The sequence below is a fragment of the Planococcus citri genome, chromosome 3 (assembly GCF_950023065.1).
Source record: "Planococcus citri chromosome 3, ihPlaCitr1.1, whole genome shotgun sequence".
Lineage (NCBI taxonomy): Eukaryota > Metazoa > Arthropoda > Insecta > Hemiptera > Pseudococcidae > Planococcus > Planococcus citri.
This window is the reverse complement of record NC_088679.1, coordinates 12836942-12861337: the sequence shown is the minus strand read 5'-3', so window position 1 is coordinate 12861337 and position 24396 is coordinate 12836942. Positions and strand designations below refer to the sequence as shown.

The 24396-nt window shown below is 35.9% G+C and overlaps 1 protein-coding gene across 2 annotated transcripts in view; it reads right to left on the bottom strand.

Moving 5' to 3' along the window:
* Positions 1-24396, bottom strand: part of LOC135841105 (max dimerization protein 3-like) — an 835585-nt gene that overhangs the window by 752210 nt on the left and 58979 nt on the right. For both annotated transcript variants that reach the window (XM_065357910.1, XM_065357911.1), the window contains one exon: positions 21657-21686. In XM_065357910.1, coding sequence (XP_065213982.1) covers positions 21657-21686 — 30 coding nt within the window. The remainder of the gene's footprint in view (positions 1-21656; positions 21687-24396) is intronic.

The window sequence follows — 24396 nt, the reverse complement described above, 5'->3', positions numbered from 1 at the left end:
ACGTGAAAAATGAAATGTAGTCGAAAATAACCTCGAGTACTGATTGAACTCAGAATGTTCCAACAAGTGAAGCTTTTGAACTGACATTATCAGATTTGAACGAAATCAAGGTGGATCAGAAAATCATGTCTGAAGACCCCCTGTAACCAAAATTTTAGTTGACCCAGTTCATTTTTGGATTCTTGACATATTTAAATTTTCAAAAAACAGTTTTTCGAGCAATATGTTTCAATTTTTTATCATAGTTTTTTTTTTTTTTCAAACAAAATGAATCAATGTGAATATTTACTTCATTTCAAACTATTCCCTCCAACCATTTCGAAACCTACCGAAGGATCAAATGATCTCAACAAAACGTCTTTTTTTTGGTATTCATTCAAGTACATAGGATAATAATTTCCAATTTTTAGACCATGGTTTTTTATCAGAATTTTTTTTGAAAAAATCACAACTTTTTTCATTACCTACCTGTCTTTAACCAATTTTTTTAGAAAGCTCTCCACTCAACCCCCCCTCCCCACAACACACACAAAAAAACATTAACAAAATCAAATTTTTCACAGGAAAATTTTGAAAGAAAATTTGTTAGTACACATAAAGTATTTTTCTTAATTTCAGTCAATTTTTTCAATAATTTGAAGGTTTTTATTGTACGTTAGAATTTTTTTGTTTTTTTACTACCTTTTTGACTAAATTCACTACTTTTTCACTACTCTCATTACCCATTTTTAAAATCACTACTTGAAAAAAAAATTACGCTAAAGTTAATTTGGACGGTTTTTTAGACCATTTTTTAGAAAAAATCCGAAATTTCTAAAATTAACGATACCCGAAGGCTCCAAAACAGCCCGAAACAACCTCCGATCGATTCAGAATATTAATAATGGAGTACTAAGAAAATGTCATTTCAACAACTCAATTGGGTAAAATGCATGTTGTAGAAATTTCAATTTTCAAAAATCTGCTAGGATGCTCCAGAATTACCACTCAAAATGATTCGAAACCGTTTCCAATCGATTTGGAGGGTCGAAAACAGAGCACACACCAAATTTCAGCTCTCTTGGGCTTAATTGGTAAAATTTTGTTTTTTTTTTCTCATTTTTGACCCAAGTTTGATTTTTTAAAAATTCATTAAAAATCAAAATCGTTTGTGAACTCAAAAATTTGATCTACTGTTTCCAAATTCGTATTCGGAAGATCAGATCACCATTGAAAATAAAAGGTCACAGGTGTATGTAGAAGTGACATACGTAACTTTTCTCATAAGGATTATAAAATTACTCACGTCTTATTCTCGTACGCGAGCTCACATTCTATCATTTTTGGAAGGAAATTGTACTCACCTGAAACAAAGAAAAATTAAGGTGGATTAGTCAGATATAGAATTATTGATCAGTCAACAGATATATGAAAAAATAATGGTCGTAGACCAAATGCAAAAATCCTGACCATCTCGACGTTTAATAAAGAGCCAGAAATGAATATTCACAAATAAAGTACGAGTAGGTATCATGTAAAAATTATACAATTGATTGTGTAAATCACTCAAAAAATATCAATAATTGATAGACCATCAAAAAACGACAAACATTTGAGAAAATCTCTCATTTGGGTAAAATTTTGCACAGATTGCTTAAAAACATAGATTATTGAAAAATACCAAGAATTAGTCGGAAATTCTCAAAATTGAATGATGATTTGTCAAAACTTTAGCTGCAGAAAGTGTCATGAAATTTGTCAAACTGACCCCCCCCCCCTCCCTAAATCCAGTAACGGATTTTTTTGTAGAAAAAATGACTACTTTTTCAGCTACATTTTCAGAAAGCTCTCCATTCGATCCCCCTCTCTCCCTCCCTACATGCATAAAAAAATTAAGAACGTCAAATTTTTCACAGGAAAATATTTTCAAAAAATGGAATTGGAAGAAAATTTGTATATAAAGTATTTTCATTTATAGGTACGTTTTTGACTGAATTCACTAGTATTTCACCACTTTCACCACTGGTTAGACACCCTGTAGGCTCATGTTCAAACCCCCTCCCTTCTGCCCGCGAGAGTTCAAAGTTTGAAAATTGGTACTGGTTTCAAAACATTCTGGAGCTTTCAACGAGCTGGTCGCTCTGGAGGCTCTAAAATATTTTTAAAAATGCACTTTTTGACCACCCATAAAACGACCGTGAAAGTGTCACAAATAAGTACAAACCAAACTTATAAGTCCTGAAGTTCATTTTAACCTTTTCAAAGCAATTTGAAATTTTTGGAAAAAATTGAAAATTTTGATGAAGGTTTTATTCAGAATGGATTTTCGGGGAGGGGGTTTGGAAATCGTTTATTTTTGGACATTTATCGTGAAAAATTACGGATTTCGAAGTGAAAATTGGAACATTTTGACTCGCTGAATCTAAATTTTCGAAATTATCAATTGTTTGTACTGTTTCGTTCGATTTTTATTTTTGTTTAGTAAAAATTGACCGAAATTACGTTAATCGATCTGTTAAAAATCGATTTTTCAATCATTTGTTTTTTTTATATTCGATTTCGATCATTTCAAAGTCGGATTTTGTTGTTTGGAAAAAATTGACCAAAATATAGTCTTTCAGAAGTTGACCTTTTGAAAATTTTCAAGATAAGTTGTTGACTCGTAATTGATAATTGTAAGTATTTTGATTCGCTAATGATACTAGCAATCATGACCGGGAGGACTTTGAACTGTTTTAGTTTCTATTTTAATTTTTTTTTTTGCAAATAATCATTTTCGAAATTTCAAAATAGATTTTGGAGGTCAAATACCTTCAACATTTGACCCAACATGTTTTGATGAAGAATTTTTGAAACCATCAGCAGCTAACGAGATAATCCATGTTGTATGCCTCCTTATTTCATACAAAAAAAAAGACAAAGTGAGCAAAAAGGTGCAAGGTTGTATCAATAAAAAAAATAAATCCTCAGTTTTCAAAAATTCGAGCACAGCGTTCAACGATAAGTACTTCGATGCTACAAAAAAATTACCATTAGACGCCTCGCCACGTCCTACGTGAGTTATCTAACACTTCAAGTACTCTATCAGTAAATCACAGACGATCTCTTGACATTCGCTTCATATGAACTTTCGAAACACCCTGCTCTATCATCCTAAACATAACACACGTTGCCACTAACGTAAGCGCCGCCGACCGTAATAACTCACCGGTATAATTCGTGTTTTCTTTTTTTAAATATTTCATATTTTAAAAGCACATGTTCCGCTTACGATTAGATGTACTCGTACGTATAATGGTAAAGTACAAGTACACCCATGTGTAAGGCGGTATAAAATCTCGCTTGCGAATAATATTACCTAGAGAAGGCGCCGAAGAAGGATACAAGAATCGTAAAAAAAATCTTTGAATAAGAAGAAAAAATGAAAATAAAAACAGCAAGCAAGCAGACACACAACAAAAGTACTTATATGAAGTACATATGTATATCGTAGTACTTCACTTGTACTTGCGATGATATAAACGTGCAACAAGCCTTATTCAGCAATAACCCGGATCAATATGCTACACAAGCGTAAGGGAATCAAGCATAAGGAGCCAGATAGGTACAGCTTACGAAGGGAAGGAAGGGTAAGTAGGTAAAAAAGTACTCGTAAAATGCTGGAATACATGAACGTATGGACATACATCGTACATTTATAATATTGTGCTCGTATTACAGATGAGCAGGTAGTGAATAGTGAAAATCTACCGTAGAGAATACATTACATAAAACCGTAATTCTATTCGATGAGTCATTTTCCGCGCATTTAACTTGCCTACCAACGTCCTAAATGGCATAATGAGTAATGACCAAAAAGCTCCGTCGACCGTAAACAAATCAGTATGTTTACATTTTGGCGTCTGAATTTCATATAAGCAAGAAAGGGATTAACGCAGAAGCCTCGTCTGGTCCAGTCTCTCCACTCTGTCTGGCTAGTGTATATCTATGGTACACATATAAATGTTGTATGTACTATGTGCTCACGTCAGCATAGCGTACGTGCAGGTGCTGCAAAACAGAGCACGAGATCGGAGCGGTACAGTGGTCCTAACAGCATCCGAAATTCGCATCGTGTCCTGGTTCCGCAAAACAAATCGATGACGAGCTCTGAAATTTGCTCGCTGGATAATAACCTGAGATAAATTCAACTTGACTAGAAACACAAAACTGAGTTACTGAGATCATTTTTGAAACTAAACGACAACTGAAAAAAAGATGTAAAAATTTAAAAGTTCGAATTTTATAGCCCACAATAGTTAAATCGTTTCATTTCAACAGCAGGGTGGTCACTTTGAACTTTTTTAGTTCATTTATAAGTAAGATGAGACTTCCTGGAATTGTTTTGAACCTGATTAATTCTGGATGGCAGCCAAATTTTCAAAATTTGCAATTACTCGTATGTTATAGCCTTCCCTCAAAATCAAAAATTGACTTTTATTCTTTAAAAAAAATTTTAAAAATTCGAAAATTAAATTTAAAAAGGGAAGAACACGTGTTTCTCCCCAAACTAAACCGCGATGGAGAATTTTTGAAAAATTTTCCACATTTTTGTGAATTGAAAATATGGTTTTGGATATAAGGGAGGAAGGGGGGGTGGTTTGAATCATCTAAAAATTTTGAGAATTATATGTAGGTAATTATTTCAGTGATGCTCATTTGGAAATTTTTGAATAAAAAATTAAAAATTGATTATCTTAAGACAGGGAGTGTCGCACAAAATCTCAAAAATCAATAAAAAGGACTATTTGGAAGAACATTTTTAAAATAAAAAATGGGCCAATGCTACTGCCTACCCTCCTCTTCATATTCGCGAGCTCCCTAGCCCACAGCTCATTTCAAGTCTCTCTCAGTCATAGCCCAAATCAAGAGTATTTTTTCGATTCATTGATCAAGAATTCTTGAATGGTGCGAATTTTCAACAAAATGTTGGGAAATGGAGGAGATACTGGGTGGGTATGCCTGAAAACTATTGTACAGAGAGCAGCAGAGGAGGCACTAGGAAAAAGATCAAGTAGACAAAACCACAAGAAGCTGAAAATCTGGAATGACAAACTATCAAGAAAAGTGAAGAGGAAACAAAACCTTTTCCGGAAGTGGATGAGTTCAAAGAATGAACAAGACAAAGGAAGCTACAAAGAACAGTGCCGCAAGACAAAAAAGATGATAAGAGAAACACGACTGAAACAATACAAAAGGTTTGAGGCAAACATGGTGAGGGACACATATAAACTGAAACCAAAAGTGTACAAAATAATCAAAAGAATATCGGAAGATGAGGTACACAAAGCTAACATTGCACCACCATACTGTGAAAAAATGGTTTAATACTATGCAAACCTATGGAGTGATCCTGACAATGAAATTGAAGTCGCAAACCATGGGGAGAACAAGTATGAGCCATTCTCTTGGGAAGAGCTAGGTGGAGCCTTGAAAAGCTCCAGAAATGGAAAAGCCCTAGGCAGTGATAAATTATCAACAGACTTATTCAAAAATGCCACAATAACCATTAAGAAGAGACTGCTAGCTTTCTACAATAAAATACTATCAGGTGCAACCATACCAGAAGACTTCCGCGCTGCAATTGTAATACCCATCTTCAAAAAAGGAGACCGAAATGGCCCAGGAAACTACTGTGGAATTAGCCTACTAAATGCTGCTTACAAAATACTTGCAAAGATGCTAGTGAGAAGAATCGAGAGCCATGCGGAGCCAATAATATTGGAATGCCAAAATGGATTTCCAAAGGGAAGATCATGCGTAGATGGAGTACATGCAACAAACCTGCTGATGGAGAAGAGATGAGAATATAACCTAGAGACCCACATGTGCTTTGTTGATCTGGAGGTGTATGATCTAGTATGAAGGAAGAAGTTGTTTGAAATCCTGAGGAAAATCGAAGTAAACAAATAGTACGCCTAATTGAAGAAATATACACGGATAATGTAATAAGAGTAAGATCTGGAAACATGTTGGAAGCAAAGAAGATAGGAAGAGGAGTAAGACAGGAATGCCCAATGTCATGTAGTCTGTTCAACATCTACTTTGATGACATGATTAAAGAATGACGGAAAACCAAGCCAAAAGGGCTAGACATCAACGACACCCATGTCAATACCCAGCTGTTTGCTGATGATCAGGTGGCCTTTGCTGACAACAAAGATGACTTGCAGAGAGAAATGTACATTGTACAACCTTTAGAAAGTAGCTGATAAGTACGGAATGAGAATCTCGTCGTCAAAAACAAAGGTGATGGCCTTTGAGGGGAAAGAGCCAATATGCAGTAATAGCATTGTAAATGGACTGCCAGTGGAACAAGTTGAAAGCTTTAAATATCTCGGATGTGAGCTATCATATGAAGGAGAGGTTGTTGCACAACTTAAGATCAATAAATTCTTCAGAGTAAGTGGAGCGATAAACTGAGCCATACCTCCAAGAAAAGTCAGAGCCGAAACTCGAATAAGAATCTACAATATGTTGGCAAGATCAATGCTGCTGTATGGCAGTGAAACATGGACAATGAGAACCGCAGCGGAAATGAGATTCATGGGAACCACAGCAGCATATACTAGATGAGATGGGAAAAGGAACGAAGACATCCTGAAGGAGCTAGGAGCAGAGCCAATCATTAGATGAGTGAAAGATTACAGAAAGAAATGGCGAAAACACGTTGACAGAATGCCTGATGAACGATCCCCTCGAAAAGTCAAAGAGTACACTCCAACTGGCAGGAGGAGTAGAGGAAGACCGAAGAAAAGACTTGATGATACATCGGCGAGCAATTCTTCTACATTCTCCCAGATGGGCTGAACAGCTCACTGGGTCAAAGTTCAATGATGATGATGATTCAAAAAAAGTGTAAATTGGCAGAATGTTGACTGTTTCTGAAAATTTTTGGGTACAATCTTCTTTCTATGTAAATAGGTTTCTGCTAGGGAAAACTTATTCTTCGATGTTCATCGCCTCATTCAAATATCCAAGTTACAAGAAAAGCTACAGAATACGCTCGAATCGCTTTGGAATCACCAAGTGAGTTATGTTTGGAGTTTCCAGCGACCCTACGTTCAGCTACATTGCCTAAAAAAATTCACAAAACCACACCTCCATTCATTCCACAGTCCTTCTCTGCATCCATCTGTTCTCCCACACTGCAACCACGCATCCCCATAACCGCAACGAGGGCAAAGCACTATGAAAAATTTATAATAAAAAATTACAAGCGTAATTTCATCAACAATACCACGCTTCATCAAAACAACAAACATTTGTTTCAAAAAAAAAATATATAGAATTAAATAAACGGCATCACGCGCGCGAAAATATAAATCTCCCAAGTACTCGTATGTATTCAACAGAGAAGAGGCAAGGAGAGAGGAAAGATACAACCACAGCATCGGCCAAACATCTACTGTGGCGGTATTATTATTACAAATACTGCACGCAGAGAGGGAGAGAAAGAATTAATGCCCAGTTGGCACGGATTATGACAATTTTATCGACTTCTCGGAGAAATTTCCATTTGCCAAGTTTGGTTCTCGAAGAACGATCATACCCTTGACTTTGAACACATTAAATGGAGCGCGGTACCCGCGCATCTGGATCGTATGTGTGGTTTTTTTTCACGTAGTGTTTGCAAACGCATAAATTTCTCGTACTCCAAACATGCTATATACACAGTTACACACATACAGACGTATTCTACTCTTACGCTAACCAAAAACTACAGCCAATTTGAAACGTTGAACGTTGATTTTATTTTCGTTTTGTAAATCTTCATCACGTTAAACGCTACGGACGCGTAACTAATTTCAAAATTCAACATCGCTTCATTACACCTCTCCTCGTACCCCTGCTACATTCGTCTATCTATTTTGTAATGTCACATTTACACAATTTTTTTTTCGTTTAATGCATTCGTCGCGAACATCCCGTGTACTCGAATATTTATGCCATTCGCATGAATACGTACGATGAGTACAGTACACCATCATCCATCCATCCATCCATCCATCCATCCATCCATATACACAGAAAGGTAACGCGAAAAGGAAAGCAAAAAAAAAATTATCAATCGATAAACCACACGTCATTCGACTATTGCCACAATGTCGATTCGCCTACTATAGGTACCTTTTTTCTCGCAATTTTTTTCTCCTTCTCTTCGCGCCTCGTTTGGTACCCGAATGGTGCTTTTTTTCGCGTTCAATGGGGAATTAAAAATAATACCGTCGATGTGTGTATGAGATTATATAGCGCGCGGAAAAGTTAATATTATCCGATAGATTACGTGATTCTCGTAAATTATTTTTTATCGCGTATATTTGCCACATTCGGCTATAAATTTACGCCTTCAGCTCCTCGGTCGAGTCGTACCTAGTTGCGTCCATGGCTACCTAAACCTATAGCTCACCAGCATCTCTCTCGATCCATATTCATTCAATAAAACTCCCATTTTACAAGTAATTTTCCTCCGCTACTCTGTTGCCTTTTCTCTCTATCTCTCTCTCTGGTTCTGTTTCTCGTGTCTTTCTTCCAACTCCCAAGATACCTTCTCGTATAACCTTATTTTTTTTCGCTATATCCTTAAAAATCAATTCGACGTGCTGTGAAACACACACACGCATACGTTTGCGTGGCGTGCGCGAGTAGAAATCAAATCTTTTTGACTTCCAACAAACCTTACACAATTTTTATTTTTTATATGAAAAAAAAGCAGAAGAAAAGCATTCGCAGCAGACTAACAAGAGGGCCTTTTAAACTGACACTCTGCGATTTGAACAAGAACATGGTTTGAAACCTCCATAACTAAAATTACAGATCTTGGAGTTCATTTTTGCATTTTTGGCAATTTTTTTTTTAGAAAATTTCTGAAATTCAAAAAATTCAAAAAAAAAGTTCCAAGTTCAAAAGTGAATTTTTGAATAACAAAAGAATCTCTCGATGTATCCACATTGCCTACACTGAAAGAAATGATTTTCAAAACGCTTTATTTAGTCCTAAAATTGATGCAATGGTTACTGCACAGTACAGTAATTTTCAAATTACCTCATTTTGATGTAATGATTACATAGGTTAAATCAGAGAATGCATCAAGTGATGGAATGAGTACATCGCCAGGATGGATTTATTGCATCACTTTTCAAAATTCATTTCTATGTTCTCATTACATTTCTTTGGGGACTTAGCCCTGCAGACATGGTATTCAAAACATCATTTGGTGGGTAATAAGTAGGTACATCGTATAGTAAGCAATGATTACATTCCTTAAACATGACTGAGAACCATGAAGTGATTTACTGAATACAGTAAACGATGTACTGAGTACATACATCGCCGTACTACAATGAAATCATTTTTTTCAAACAGTGAAAAACCTATAAATACTTCGAGGGCCTGAATCAAACATTCTACTCGCGGCCATGTCGTTAAGTGTAGGTAGTTGGGGACAAAAGGTCGCAGGTTCGAATCCCAGTGAGATAGGAAAATTTTCTTAGGGAAATTAGGTCCAGAAAAATTCGTTGCAGTGAGAATTATTTAGATGTGCGGAGAAACTTGAAATTGATAGTACCTATCCCCACTTTTTAAATATTGTTGAATAAAAGCGATGGAATGGTTACCACACTTCTGTGTAATAGTTACTTCTCTAAATATGTACCAATTAATGCGTTTCATTCCTATACCAAAATTACCGCGTTTTAATGCACTGAGTAATGTAACTATTACTGTTTATTTCTTTCAGTGATACATAAACGAGGCTAAGATTTTTGGAAAGAACGTAGTATGAAACCCCCTGACCAAAATTTCAGCTGTCCAAATTGATTTTTCAATTTTTTGGCAAATTTTTGAAAGTTCAAAACTGACCATTGTTGACAAATCATGTTTTTATATTCCAACATTTATTCAGTAAAAATTATATACGTTTATCCTGAACCTAATATCAACTCCTCCTTCGAACCGAATTTCACCATTTTCAATCACTCCGAAGGCTCCAGCGTGATTTTAAATTTTTTGAGAATTTAAAAATTTCTCCAGAAAGCGTAGAAACTAATTTGGGCACCTAAAATCAGGTTGAAGCTCATTCTCAACCTGTTCGAAGTTTCTATCCTCATTTGAGCTGATTTACAAGTTGATACCTCCAGGGTGTTTTTTGACTAGCATTTCTCTAGTTACCTGTAAATAAAAAAACACACACACACACACTTGAGGTGTCTGCCTCAAAACCGAGCCAACCAGGGATGAACTCATTGATTGGGGCTTGATCTCCAGAATGAGCCACAATTGGATTTCTAGCGGCCCAAATCAATTTTCACGCCTCTTGAAGAAGTTTTAAAATTCTGGAGAAGTTGAAATAAATCACGCTGGAGATTTCAGAATGACTCAACATAGTGAAATTTGGATTTGAAAGGGTTGCTTTTAGACAAGACACAGCCATAGTGCTAATTTAAAAAATTTCCTTGCAAACAGAAAATAAACTCTCTAATAGATCAAGAATACAATTGCCAATAATACATATAAATCATTTCAAAACGTTCCACTCCCATCTTCAACACAAATATAACACATACAAACCATTTGGATACAGAACAAAAGAGCTTATAGTTTCACTGGGACTTGATCCACTTAACATAATTATGTCTGGTTGAAAGCTATTATAAACAGTATCAATAATTCATTGTTCCAACTAAAACTACTTCTTACAGAACAAACAGAAGAGAAAAGGTGATTCTAGCCAGAATTTGTATTGGACATACTACATTGACTCATAGATCACTTTTTACTGAAAAATCCCTCAAAAAATGTGACACTTGTAATGTGAATTTGACAATCTAACATTTATGTACATATAGATTCATGCAAGTTTATGAAATAATCAAAAATGAAACACTTGGGGAAAATTTTGATTGCATGCAAGTACATGAACATGGAGAAGAAATGTGTGAAAAGCTGTTCCTATTCCTAATTTGTGCATGTCTAACAATGACCATGCTAATTTCAATGTAAATATTGATCCATCCACATCTGTCACTTTTGGATACCACATGTCGATGTGAATTTTGACCCTATTTTGACCCAATTGTCGATATAGGTAATTGTCGACCAATGTTGATCGACATTCATATTGACAATTGGTCCGACATAGGGTCAAAATTTGCATCAACATGTGGGATCCAAATGTGATAGATGTGGATGGATTGACATTTGCATTGACATGTTCATCGATACAATTTTTTCCAAAAATGATCTCAAAGGTGGCCATTGCTCGTGCTGAAAGCAGCATCAACACGAAGACCACCTCCTGGAGGTATAGACAGAATGTCTGTACAAAATAAGAAGTTGAACATAAACTCTTTATATTGAGAAGGTACAATACTTTATCTAAGAGTACTGAACTAATACATTTTCACGTTGACAACATGTCAATGTTAGTGTTGATGTGAAATTTGACATCAACAAAATACATCCACAATATCAACGCCATTTTCAAAATTTGAGAAATCTTTGAAAATTTGGTTGAGGTTGGTGTTGATGTATTTTTGTAGACCGTCAACTTTCACATTGACATATCATCGACAACTCCGAACTATGAAAAAATGAATAATTTTGTAAATGCCATCAAAAATTTGTTCTTTTCTTCAAACAAGATGATATTTTAAAATGTTTACTGAACTTTTAAACGCTAAGACATCACATGTCAAGGTATCAGAAATAATGAGAAAATTTCAAAAATGTATACCAACTTGGCTTATTTACAGACAGAAAATTCCTACTAAATAACTAATTGATCATTTGTCTATCATTATATTGGGAAAAAACATGGTCGATGCAAATGTCGACATCGACAGGGATTTATGATTTGCTATAATTTATGTTTTGCTTTGTTAAAATTTATATTTTCGTGAATTTTGCTATACTTTTGTTGAGATTTTGCCATTTTGTTGTTATATTTTTTGCTGTTTGTTCAATTTTTTTTGCTTATGTTAAAGGCCAATTGATGATGATGATGAATTGATGATGCTGATCCACAACTCGATTTTAATCTACCTAAAGTCAATTTCCACGCCTTTTGGAGAAATCTAAAATCGTGCAGGAGGCTACAAAATGACTCGAAATGGTGAAATTTGGTCAAGGAGAGGGGGGTTGTTTCATTCAGAAGAGAAAAAAAGGTAATTCTACGCAAATTTCAAACATTTCCCCATTACCAAAAAATTTTTGATTTTTTTAGATTAAAAATCAAAAAAAAACACCCTTGAGACGTTCACCTTAAAATTTTGGGAAAATCGAAAATCGCGATGTGCGCTTCAGAATGACCAGTAGTAGTGAAATTCGGCTCCAGAGTAATTTGAAATTTCTAGAGAAAATTGAGAAATCTCTGGAGGCTATGTAGAATTACCCAAAACGGTAGTTTTTGATGTGTAGGAGTCAAATTGAATGAATCATTCACATATTGGTTCATTTTGCTCAAAAATTTATATTTCATGAACATATTTAAAAATTAAATTTAAAATTGTGTTTAAAATTTTTCAAATTTTCAAAAATCCAAAAATGAAATTTCAGAACCTGAAATTTTAGTAACAGGGATCTTAGAACGTGCTCTTTCGATCTAGTTTAGTTTCGTTCCAATCGGAGGGAGTCTGTCGGTTCAAAAAGTTCCCTGAGAACTTTTACGATGAAAAATCAAAAACAGGAATGAAATTATCCAAATGATTAAGCGATTAAGCGATTCATTGCTGCGATGAAACCCTGAATTTGTACGAAAAACGTATTCGTCAAGTCTTCCACAATTTCAAAAAATTGTAAAAATCACACCTTCCCGTTCCACTTTCCTCATAACAACAAACCCAACACCTAGCTTTCCACCAGAAAAGAAAAGCAAATGAAAAATAATAAAAAAGAAACCGAAATAATTTATTCAATGTTGTCGCTTTTTCTACAGTCATACATACACATACGAGAAGCACACATAATCCATCCTCAGCACATATGAACTCAGCCGAACAAAGCGCAGTATAAAACTTTTGCAAAACTATCCTACGAAATCTCCTCCGCGTATACACAGTATAGTACGACTGTATTGTATAAATATATCTAAAAATACGAGGCGTAAGCGCTCTGGTATAACAAGAAAAGGGGAGTGCGAGTGCGACCAAGAGACCAAGGCAGAAAAAACGTACCAAAAGAACATAATGCCTCTAAAAACGTATTATAAACTTTTTCGGTGTCATATCGCTTTTCATAAGAGACAAAACGATTAAACCGAATAGAGAAAAACTTTCATCGATGTAGAAAGCCGCAGCAACCGGCGGAGTTGTATCCGCAACGTACTATAGCCGAGCTCGAGAATACGAAGTACGAGTAAGTATAAGCTCCAGAATATGAATCTAATAAAAGCTTATGACAAAACACTCTCCACGTCCGCAACATGTACCATACACCAAAGCTTCGGCTTTCCTCTTTCTGTACGTACTTCGATTCGCGTTGGTAGCATTTATAGAATATAGCGATGCTGTGGGAAGGAAGCATGGGGCAGGGGTAATAGACGACGACAACTCGAGTAAGCATAACAGCAACTTACGATGACTTTTCGCCTCCTCATAACCACTGCCGTCGTCGTCGCTTTTCCGAGAGGTGTATTAGGTTCACTATGACGTGATACGCTGGGCGACTTATATGAAAAGAACTTACTTACAATTATAAGTCGCCTCTCTCGCTCTTTCGCAATATTCAACACAATGTTGCTCTAAATTGCGATATATTTCAATAGCACGTTCTGCTAAAATGCTACGTTTAATTCACTTCGACGATATATGTAATATTTTTTCCTCTATATTTTTTTCTTTCTGAGATGCTGCTCCGCACCTTATTTTCCGTGTAAGTTATATGTACCGTAAGTATAGTATGTAATATTACTCGCTCGCGCAAATACACACCCCTTTCGCTCGACTCTCACGTATTCGTACATATATTGCATTAAAGACCGTCTTATTCGTATTACTGGAGCGCTTTTTTTCCCTCCCTCTAGCACCTCTACTGCATCCTAAGTACGTAAGTACTTTTGGAGAAAAATGACGAAAAATTTTCCATTAGCAGACGTTCAGTTATTTCGCCAAATTTCAAATTCTTTAGAACCCTCTCCTCAACATACTCTATAACTAAAACTCAAAATTTACAATTTTCACAACATAGGTAAAGGTACTGTTCTCGTACGATATTTGGCGCGATAGTATTTCCTAAAAATCATACACCTGTACTCCATGCTTAGCCCTCGACCTTCGATGTTGGCCTAGTGTCCCATAGTGCTGGCTGCTTTAACGCCCCCGCATTATAATCTTCATTTTCCTACCGGTAAAGTCGCCCGAGTTGATGCTGTAGACTGTCGTCATCTCCTCCGCTTCATCTTTGTTCCTCGGTGATGCCAAAAAAAGGTAAAAATATATTCTTTCGCGTTCATGTACACGACGACGGTATAAGTGGACGTACATTAGTAGAAAGAAACCTTGACGCACATGTAGAATCTCTACACACAGGGTGTTGTCAAAATACTGCTATTTTTAAGAAACGAAGACGTGAAATGGCACATGAAATGTACAAAGTGCTCGTTTCAATTCACAAGATCAAAAATTGGAGAAAAACGTGAAAACTGTGGAACCATCTCCTGAATTTTTCCTTGCTAATTTTCATCTATGATTATTTTCCAATTTGGAAAAATGTACCTAGACCTACCTATCCACAATGAACAGGAAAATATCGAGGGTTTCTAATTTTGCTGAAATTGAGAGTAAAATGTGTCAGAGGTTCTCAAAATGATGAGATCCAATTTTTCAAATTAAAATTACACAGCACAGAAAAATTGACGAATTTGAAATCCAAATTCAAGTTGATGGTTTAGTTCGGGGCTTCGATGGTACACAATTCGCAGAAAAAAAAATTTCAACCAAAATTGACTAGTTTAGGCGGGCAAACGCGTTTTCAAAATAACCAGTAATGGTGGAAAATACCATGAAAAATTTCAACATACTTTTTTTGGATTTTCCCCATATTTATAACTCTTTTCCACATTGATTTGAAGTTTTGAACTTTTGAAGCCTTTGTTGGGGCAAAAAAATTTGAAAAAAATCAGAATCATTCTTCACCTTCACACTAAATTTCAAATCAATCCCCTATGAAGACCGGTGGAAACAGCATAAAATCACTGAAAATTGTGTTTGGGGGGGGAGGTTGACCGCTTCAATGCCCATTTTTCGGTTTTTATGATAGATACTCATTTCATGTTATTTTTGCAGAATTTTAATCATTTTTTTGCAATTTTCAAATGTTTTTGTGTAATTTCGAGAAGCTTTAAACTTGTTTTAGGCAATTTTCAGATAAAATTTGACAGTATTTCGTCAATGTTATGGCGATTTTCAGACATTTTTAATTTTTATAGTTTTTTTTTTTTTGAATACTTCATTGTTATGAGCATTTTTACAAAATTGTATTCAATTTTAATAATACATACTTGATCAATTTTTCGTGATTTTCTATCAATTTGTTCATTACTTGGGCATTTCTGCAATATTTCAACAAATTTTCAAGGAATTTTCTCAAAGTTGGTTCGATTGTGCATTTTTAGTGTGCGTAGCACACTATTGGTTTCGCTTTGAGAAATTGAAATTTCAATTGCAATGAATGTTCTCTTAAGCTATCCAACCGTTTTTTGTACCTATTGGACACCATTTGAGAATCATTAAGGCGGAGGGTATAGATTTATTTTCATTCAATTCGGATGGGTAATTGCTGAGTAATTGCAATTTTAGTTCATTATTTTAATGCATAAATTCCTAAAAAATGGTAAAGGGGACTTGCAAAACACCTGCCGCTCAGTGTACCCTGCTATACCCCCAGTCTATTCCATCACCAGCTGTGTTTCATTGTACCCTGTTACACCCCCGGTCTGTTAGCTGTAAATTCCAAGTGAGAGCGGTTTGGTGGGGCGTTTACCAAACAAATATATTATTTTAATGCCCTAACCGTCGTAGTGAATTCGTGGCTTAGTGGTTAGGGCATGTAGGTAGGAATAGGAAATTTAGGGACCCAGGTTCGAATCCATGTGAGGTAAGTAGGTAGGTGGCGGATTTTTCGTAGGAAATATTGGATAGGTAAATGCTGCGGAGTAAGTACATGATGACGGTGCAAAAAAAAAACGGATTTTGAACCCTGTAACCCCCTCATTAGCCAAATTTTTGTAAAAAATGATGGCTATTGCGGTAGGCCCAACTTTGGATAAAAAGGTCGGGGGTCAAAAATTTTGATAGTTCTCGACGTTTTGAGCTCAAACTAGACGATTCCCGGTGTGTCAGTTTTTATATATATAGATATATATATAGCCGCATACAGGTAAACTCATAACGTTTTGTATAAACAGCAATCTCAAGACCCCTCTGTAACTTCGTTGCTGTGCATACGCTCGACGCGTCACCCCATAGGCCTGATAGTACTCGATGTTAGGCCGCGTTATATTCGTTAACTTGATTTTTCGGTCACCTGTGGAAAGGTATTTCATTGCCAAAACATCAATTTTTCAGAAAAGCTTTTTTTTAAAAGTCTCATACGTCTCTGTTTTTCGCAAATGCTTTTTTAACAAAGCATCCTACAGAAAAATAACCAGCTCTGAGCAGAAAGGAAATTTAATTCTCTACAATTTCCTTCATTGCATTTTTTTCCTAGGATGCATACTTTTCCCATAAAATCAATGTTTAGATTGAAAAACATGAAAATTTGGACCTGTATAATCAACTTAAAATTAAAATTCAGCAGTCAAAAATTTATTTTAGACGATTTTTGACCACGCCATGTGAAAGAGGACATCTTCAACCACCAAAATCACCAAAAAGAACGTAAAAAACGTAAAAAATGATTCTTGGCAATAAAAACCTTTTCCTCATATCCTCATACCTGTTAATTAGGCTATGTACTCATTTGAAAATTGAGGCAAAAGTGAAATTGTATAAACAGCAATCTCACGTCCCTGCTCAAACTTTGCCAGTAGACTCCCCACGCCTTGTAGATTCATATGGCACCTCATCGAAAAGTCACGTCCTAAAAAGGTTACGAGTTTGTCAAAACGTTATGAGTTTGCTGGTTAATCTAGAAAAAAGTTACGAGTTTACCCCCTAGAATATTTATATATATATAGATATAAGTTTCACCGAAACTTGAATTTTTACATTTTATGACCTGGAACCTGTTCTAATTGATCAAATAAGGTCAAACTTGGGAAATGGGGTTCATTTAAGACCTAGAATTGACCCCCGAAGTTTCAAGGGTCAAAGTTGAAAATTACAGAAAGGTCATTTTTTTGGAGGGGCATAAAAAGGCCCCAAATGAACGAAAAGGGTCCAAAATCATACCATAGGTCACTACCTCCATTGTAATCAACATATCCAAATTTCAGCTTCCTAGGTCATCCCCACTCCATTTTAGTTGGGAAAAACCACATTTTACCCCTATTTTTGACCCCCTCGCCCCTAAAATTGAGCTAGGGGGTCCAAATTCTCAGCATACAATAAGAGGGTGCCCCTTGAATGCTTTTTGCAAGATTCAACCTTCCAACCCCATTTGACCCCTCTCCAGGGTCAAAAAAGTGGATTTTTGCGTGTTTTTTGACGTTTAGCCAGACCTACAGCCCCTCCAAATTGACCTAGAGGGTCCAAATTTTCACAGTACATTGGGAGGGTGTACCCGAAGTGCCTTTTGCAGGTTTGAACCTTCCAACCCCATTTGACCCCTCTTCAGGGTCAAAAAAATGGATTTTTTCATTGATTTTACGTGTTTTTTGAAAATTTTGATCTTTAGCCAAGCCTACAGCCCCTCCAAATTGACCTAGAGGGTCCAAATTTTCACAGTACATTGGGAGGATGTATCGGAAGTGCCTTTTGCAGGTTTCAACCTTCCAACCCCATTTGACCCCTCTCCAGGGTCAAAAAAGTGGATTTTTGCGTGTTTTTTGACGTTTAGCCAGACCTACAGCCCCTCCAAATTGACTTAGAGGGTCCAAATTTTCACAGTACATTGGGAGGGTGTACCCGAAGTGCCTTTTGCAGGTTTGAACCTTCCAACCCCATTTGACTCCTCTCCAGGGTCAAAAAAGTGGATTTTTTCATCGATTTTACGTGTTTTTTGAAAATGTTGACCTTTAGCCAAGCCTACAGCCCCTCCAAATTGACCTAGAGGGTCCAAATTTTCACAGTACATTGGGAGGATGTATCGGAAGTGCCTTTTGCAGGTTTCAACCTTCCAACCCCATTTGACCTCTTTCTAGGGTCAAATGTGTTTTTTTGACATTTAGGAAAGCCTATAGCCCCTCCAAATTGACCTAGATGGCTCAAATTTTCACAGTACATTTGGAGGATGTACCCGAAGTGCCTTTTGCCAGTTTCAACCTTCCACCCCCATTTGACCTGTTTCAGGGTCAAGACAGGTTTGTTACCACATTTTTTGAAGGAGGAAGATAGGAAGAAGAGAGAGTTGGGCGAAGCCCGAGGGGGGTGCAGGGGGGCGGAGTCCCCCCGCGAATATAGGAAAGAAACAGTGGAAGGACAGAGTTGGGCGAAGCCCAAGGGGGGTGCAGGGGGGACAGAGTCCCCCCGCGAACATAAGAAAGAAATCGCGGAAGGAGTGATTTGGGCGAAGCCCATAGGGGGTGTAGGGGGGACAACGTCCCCCCAAATGCAAGCGAAGCACAGGAGCGAAGCGAGGGTGCGAGTAGTTCAAGGCGTCTTCAAGTGAAGCGCAGAACACGAAAAAAAGACAGCAGTAGGATGTAATTGGGCGAAGCCCAAGGGGGGTGCAGGGGGGACAAAGTCCCCCCGCTAACTCTAGAAAAAAAGCGCGGAAGGAGTGATTTGGGCGAAGCCCATGGGGGTGCAGGGGGGACAACGTCCCCCCAAATGCAGGCGAAGCACAGGAGCGAAGCGAGGGTGCGAGTAGTTCAAGCGAAGCGCAGAATACGAAAAAAAGACAGCAGCAGGAGTTAATTAGGCGAAGCCCAAGGGGGGTGCAGGGGGGACAAAGTCCCCCCGCTAACACAAGAAAGAAATTGCGGAAGGAGTGATTTGGGCGAAGCCCATGGGGGGTGCAGGGGGGACAACGTCCCCCCAAATGCAAGCGAAGCACAGGAGCGAAGCGAGGGTGCGAGTAGTTCAAGCGAAGCGCAGAACACGAAAAAAAGACATTATGAGGAGGTAGTTGGGCGAAGCCCAAGGGGGGTGCAGGGGGGACAAAGTCCCCCCAAACACAGGCGAAGCACAGGAGCGAAGCGAGGGTGCGAGTAGTTCAAGAGCCCTCAATGTTTCTAGCACAAAAATTTGGCTCTTACGTAGCGGCAGACTGCTACGACTTTTTTTTAATTTATAAAAATTAAGTTATGAAATATGATGATATTATTTTGCTAAATGAATTTTAATTTCATTTATTCCAATACTTTTTACCACCTATAGTGCCATAAGTATAGTAAAATTTAAAATTTACCTTAAGATGAGCAATTTTTACTTTTTTATGATATAAAAATTACCTTAAAATGAGTAATTTTTACACAACTTGGTTTATGTAATTTTTATTATCACGCTTTAGTAAAAATTATTAAAACAAAATGATTTTTACTATTGGTATAGCAAAATTTATTAAAATGATAGGTACCTAATTTGTACTATAAGATACAGTAAAAATTATTATTGTAACTGAACAGCCGGAAATATTGAGTTTTAAAACAAATTTCATCTTATCATACTTATATTATGTATTTTTGAATGGGATCCAGTCATTGTGCTAAATATGTAGTTAAAATTTTTTGTAAAAATTACTCATATTTTTTTTGGTGTAATTTAGAGGCAATGCGAATCCTGAACATATTTTATTAGATTTAACAATTTAAAATCAAAGGAAAATTCTGAAAAATTGGTTTGAAATTTTATAAATTTGAAGACAATGGAAATTCTAAAAAAATAATATGAAAATTTGTCATTTAAATTAAGAGACACTGAGAATTCCAGAAATTGATGAAAAGTTCTGTAAGTTGTAGATAATGTGAACTTGAAAATGATATGAGTTATTGTATGTAAATATTGTACGAAAAATTAGAGCCAATGTGAATTCCAAAAATTAACTTAAGTAATACGTTTTGCAATTTATGGACAATATGAACTTGAAAATTGAATTTGAAATTTTGTAATTTGAAGACAATAAGAATTCTGAAAAATTATTCAAAATTTGATCATTTAGAGGCAATGTGAATTCTAAAAATTGATTGGATGCAAAATTCTGAAAATTTATTGAAAACTTCATGAAATTGTAGCAATGGGGAATTTGGGAAATTAATTAAAAATTTTGTAAACTAGAAATTTCTTAATTTAGAAGCAATGCAAGCCTAGAAATTATTCTGAAATATTGTAATTTGAAAGATATGAAAACACTGAAAAACAATTATTATTTTGAAGCAATCAGAGTTTCGAAAATATTATTATTTCTCATCACTGTGACATGGTTGAGTCACTTATGCACTACCTAGATATGTAATAGCGGTTATAGCTGTAGAAAAGACAGCTAGCAACAGGGTGCCTCTAAAACAGGGCACTTGCCAAATTTCAGCTTTACAGACCAATTTGGTAAAATTTTGATTCATTTCATTTTTCAAAAATGGTTCTTAAATTTTCAAAAAATTCACCAAAGATCGAAAAATCCACTCCAGCATCATAAATTTTGACCGGTGATATATTTTTGCATATTCTTTCGATTTTGCCTCATCCAGTTCAAGACTATACTAATACTCGATACACGTGAAGTAGGTACGATGAGATCCATTTTACAAACTCGTATTACCTGTATACAGCCATCTATACTCACACTAAACTAAACTGCAGCCTCTGTGATATCGCATTCGCAATCGATACATTCACATTGCAGGTAAAACTGCACACAAGTTCACAATACACATCCATTTATACGAGAACACGTCCAACGAGCAACAATCGGCACATCAGTGCACCAGAAAAAAGTCCCTGAATTACGTACCTAGGTATCAATTATACATAGTACCCGTAGAGAGAATCGCACCGCTATAGGTAAACTTAAAATAGATATTTGCATACAAAATGCACCGAACGTGCATATGCATAACCGTAGGTACAGCAGTGCATACTGCACATGCACCGATTTCAAACCACCATCGCGCTTTGGATCGCCATCATAAATACGTTTCGCAGTCTCTAATGCATGCACACTTTTCAAACAATCGCATATTAATTGCTGATAAAACGCGTACAGGAATTAAATGCACTCTGCTGTGTAGTGTACCTAGGAACAGCCTACAACACGTAGGCTTCCTCTTGAATATTGCATACACAATTACTCTCGGTACTTGTACTCGTCTCGTACATGCTCGCTCTCAAATAATACGCGTACGTGTGTGTGTAGTGGTACCGCTAATGTATTGAACATTACTCGCAATATACCAACAAACATAGCTGGTATGTGTTATCTATATGCAGCCGCGATTATGCATCTAAATAATAAATCAAAACCGCGATAAGCTCTTCTATTATGCACATTGCACCATCTACTCGTACTTTCAAATGATTGTATGTAATCCAAATGCGTCATCTTACCTATTTTTTTCCAGCTCATTGTGAGTAGACCTGAAACACATAATAAAAATTCCAATTAATTAACGTCATTTTTCAACTTAAAAAAAAAAATACACATTAAGAGTAGGTAGTAGGTACTCGAAGCCCAAGTAAAAATGTACCTAACGGATGAAATTTGAAAATTTTCATCACGCTTTATAGGTTCTGTGTAATTATAGGCTTGTATATAAAGTTAATTTTTCTCGATGAAAAAGAAGATTTCACATACAAAATAGGATCCTCTTAATGACTAAAATATTCATAAGTATGGATGAACACAACTCGTAGCTACATTAGAAAAATATAGTCGAAATGATCACCTGCAATTATGAAATGAGTTTGATGTAAGTATCCCTTTATAATTACTTGTATAAGACGATGCCTCGTAGGAACTCCAGTTTTTTCATAAAGGAGAAAACAATGTTTCCACCAAATGTTAAAATTTTTCAAAATTATTCTAAAATTGTATGCTTATTTCATGATTTTTATGGTAGGAATTTTCAAATGCCTCTCTTGCCCTCAATAAAACTCTCAGAGCTTGGCCTCCGGTTTGCGCTATTTCTCATCTGCTGATGATAGCTCTACCGAAAGGCAAAACATTTAAAAAAATCGATTCCCTTCGTGCAAATTTTGGCAGATTTGGCATGGAATGACCCTAAATTTCAACGACTTTAATATAAATTTGAGCGATTTTTTCCACAATTTCAATACGTTTTGCATTGAATTTTGAAATAGGTAAGAGTAAGACAGCACTTGCCGTTAAAATTTGACAAAAAAAATTACAATACATGAAAAAATGTAGGTATCTACACAGAGAAAAATGTATTGCACTTTTTAGTTTTTACTATAAATCATAAGATTTTGGATGGGCTCTAAAAATTTGACAATTCTTTCTATAAATTATAGTAATTTTTGCAATGCTTTTTGAGAGAAATTACTATATTTTATTTAAAAAAATCAAAAATTACTATAATTTATAGTGAAAATTGTCAAATTTTCAGAGTCCATCCAAAATCTCATGATTTATAGTATAAATTCCAATATAAATTTTTCTCAGTGTACATAAGAATTAATCAAAAATACGAAGTATAATCCTTCTCGCAAACTCCTACTTCACTTATATAAATCTCTAATTCGTAGTAAAATTGAGTATGGAAGCCCATGTTTTGCAAATATCTCAAATAAAACTTCAAATATCCTAAAAACAATTCAAAATTCAGCCCTAAGAATCTGTATATGAGCCCTCTATTCCTCTCCAATAGATAGCATTTAGTGTGAAGCAGCAGAATTACCCCCAGATTTTAGAAGAACTCTCATAACAAACAAATTCATCCCAAATGCATCCACCAACCCTTCCCATCCACTCCAAAACTCAATTAACCCACCAAACCCCCAACATTTTGACCATATAGAAGGACCCATTTCTAATTTCATCACAATGTTGAATGATCTTCAAATCAATCCTAAAACTCTCATCTAAAAACCAATATTATACCCCCCCTTGGCTTCTAAAGCCTCCTCAAGTCAATCTACAGCTTATTAACTACTCAAAAAATAGCCACTCTCCATTAGTAATAAAACAGAACTATCTTGAACTGTTATCAGAATACAAAAAATTCAATCTTTGCTTTACAGATGGATCAAAAATACCAACACTTCACACAGGATATGCCTACTCTATAAAGGATAGAATTTCAAATTTTAAAATCCATAACTGCTCTTCAAGCTACACTGCCGAACTTGCAGCTATTTTCCACTGTCTCTGTGATATACTCACTTATGAATCAGAAAATAAGTCCTTCTTAATTCAAAGTGATTCCCTCAGCTTACTAACTGCTATCCAAAATATTTTTTCCGATCACCTTCTAATTCAAAATATTCATAAAACTCTATTTGACTTACAAAATTCAAACTTCTTCATACAGTTTATGTATGTACCCAGCCACGTTGGAATCTTAGGAACTGAAATTGTTGATATTAATGCAAAATCTGCCACCACCCTTTCTCCCCCTTATATTTATCACAGCTGATGACCTCAAATCTATCTTCATCACCCAAAGCACACTTAAGAAATGGCAAAACTTTTGGTCCCTCCAAACCACAAACAAGCTCTTTCAACATAAAAAATCAGTCCATCCTTGGAAAAACCTCTCCCACTTAAACAGACTTGAAGAAATCATTATAACTAGATTGAGAATTGGCCACACAAAAATCACACACAATCACCTCTATGAAAAGGCCCCAAAACCCACATGCCAGTTCTGCCTGTCAGAACTTATATCAGTCCAACACTTACTATTTCTTATTTCACTGTCCCTTCTTACATCAGCACAGACCATCCCTACAAATAGATGAAAGATCCCTATTCATACCAGACGACCCTTCCGAAATTAAAAAATTCTTAGTCCTAATTAAAAAACTTGACCTTACCAACTCGATTTAAATCTCACACGACGACAGGTGTAATAATCAAGTAATTACAAACACCCCCAAAAAAAAAAAATTATAAGAACTTGAAATTTTAATTTTTTTTCTGATTTTTCTGAATTTTTCTACAAGTGTTTCCACTTGATCTACGTAACATGAACAATATTTCCTGAAATTTACGATGTTTTCCTACTCTATTCTCTCACAGCTGCTATACCTATACCTGCTTCATCTTAAACCAGTCAAATTGTTCTCATTATTTTTTAAAGATTACAAGATCGAAACACGAGTAGAT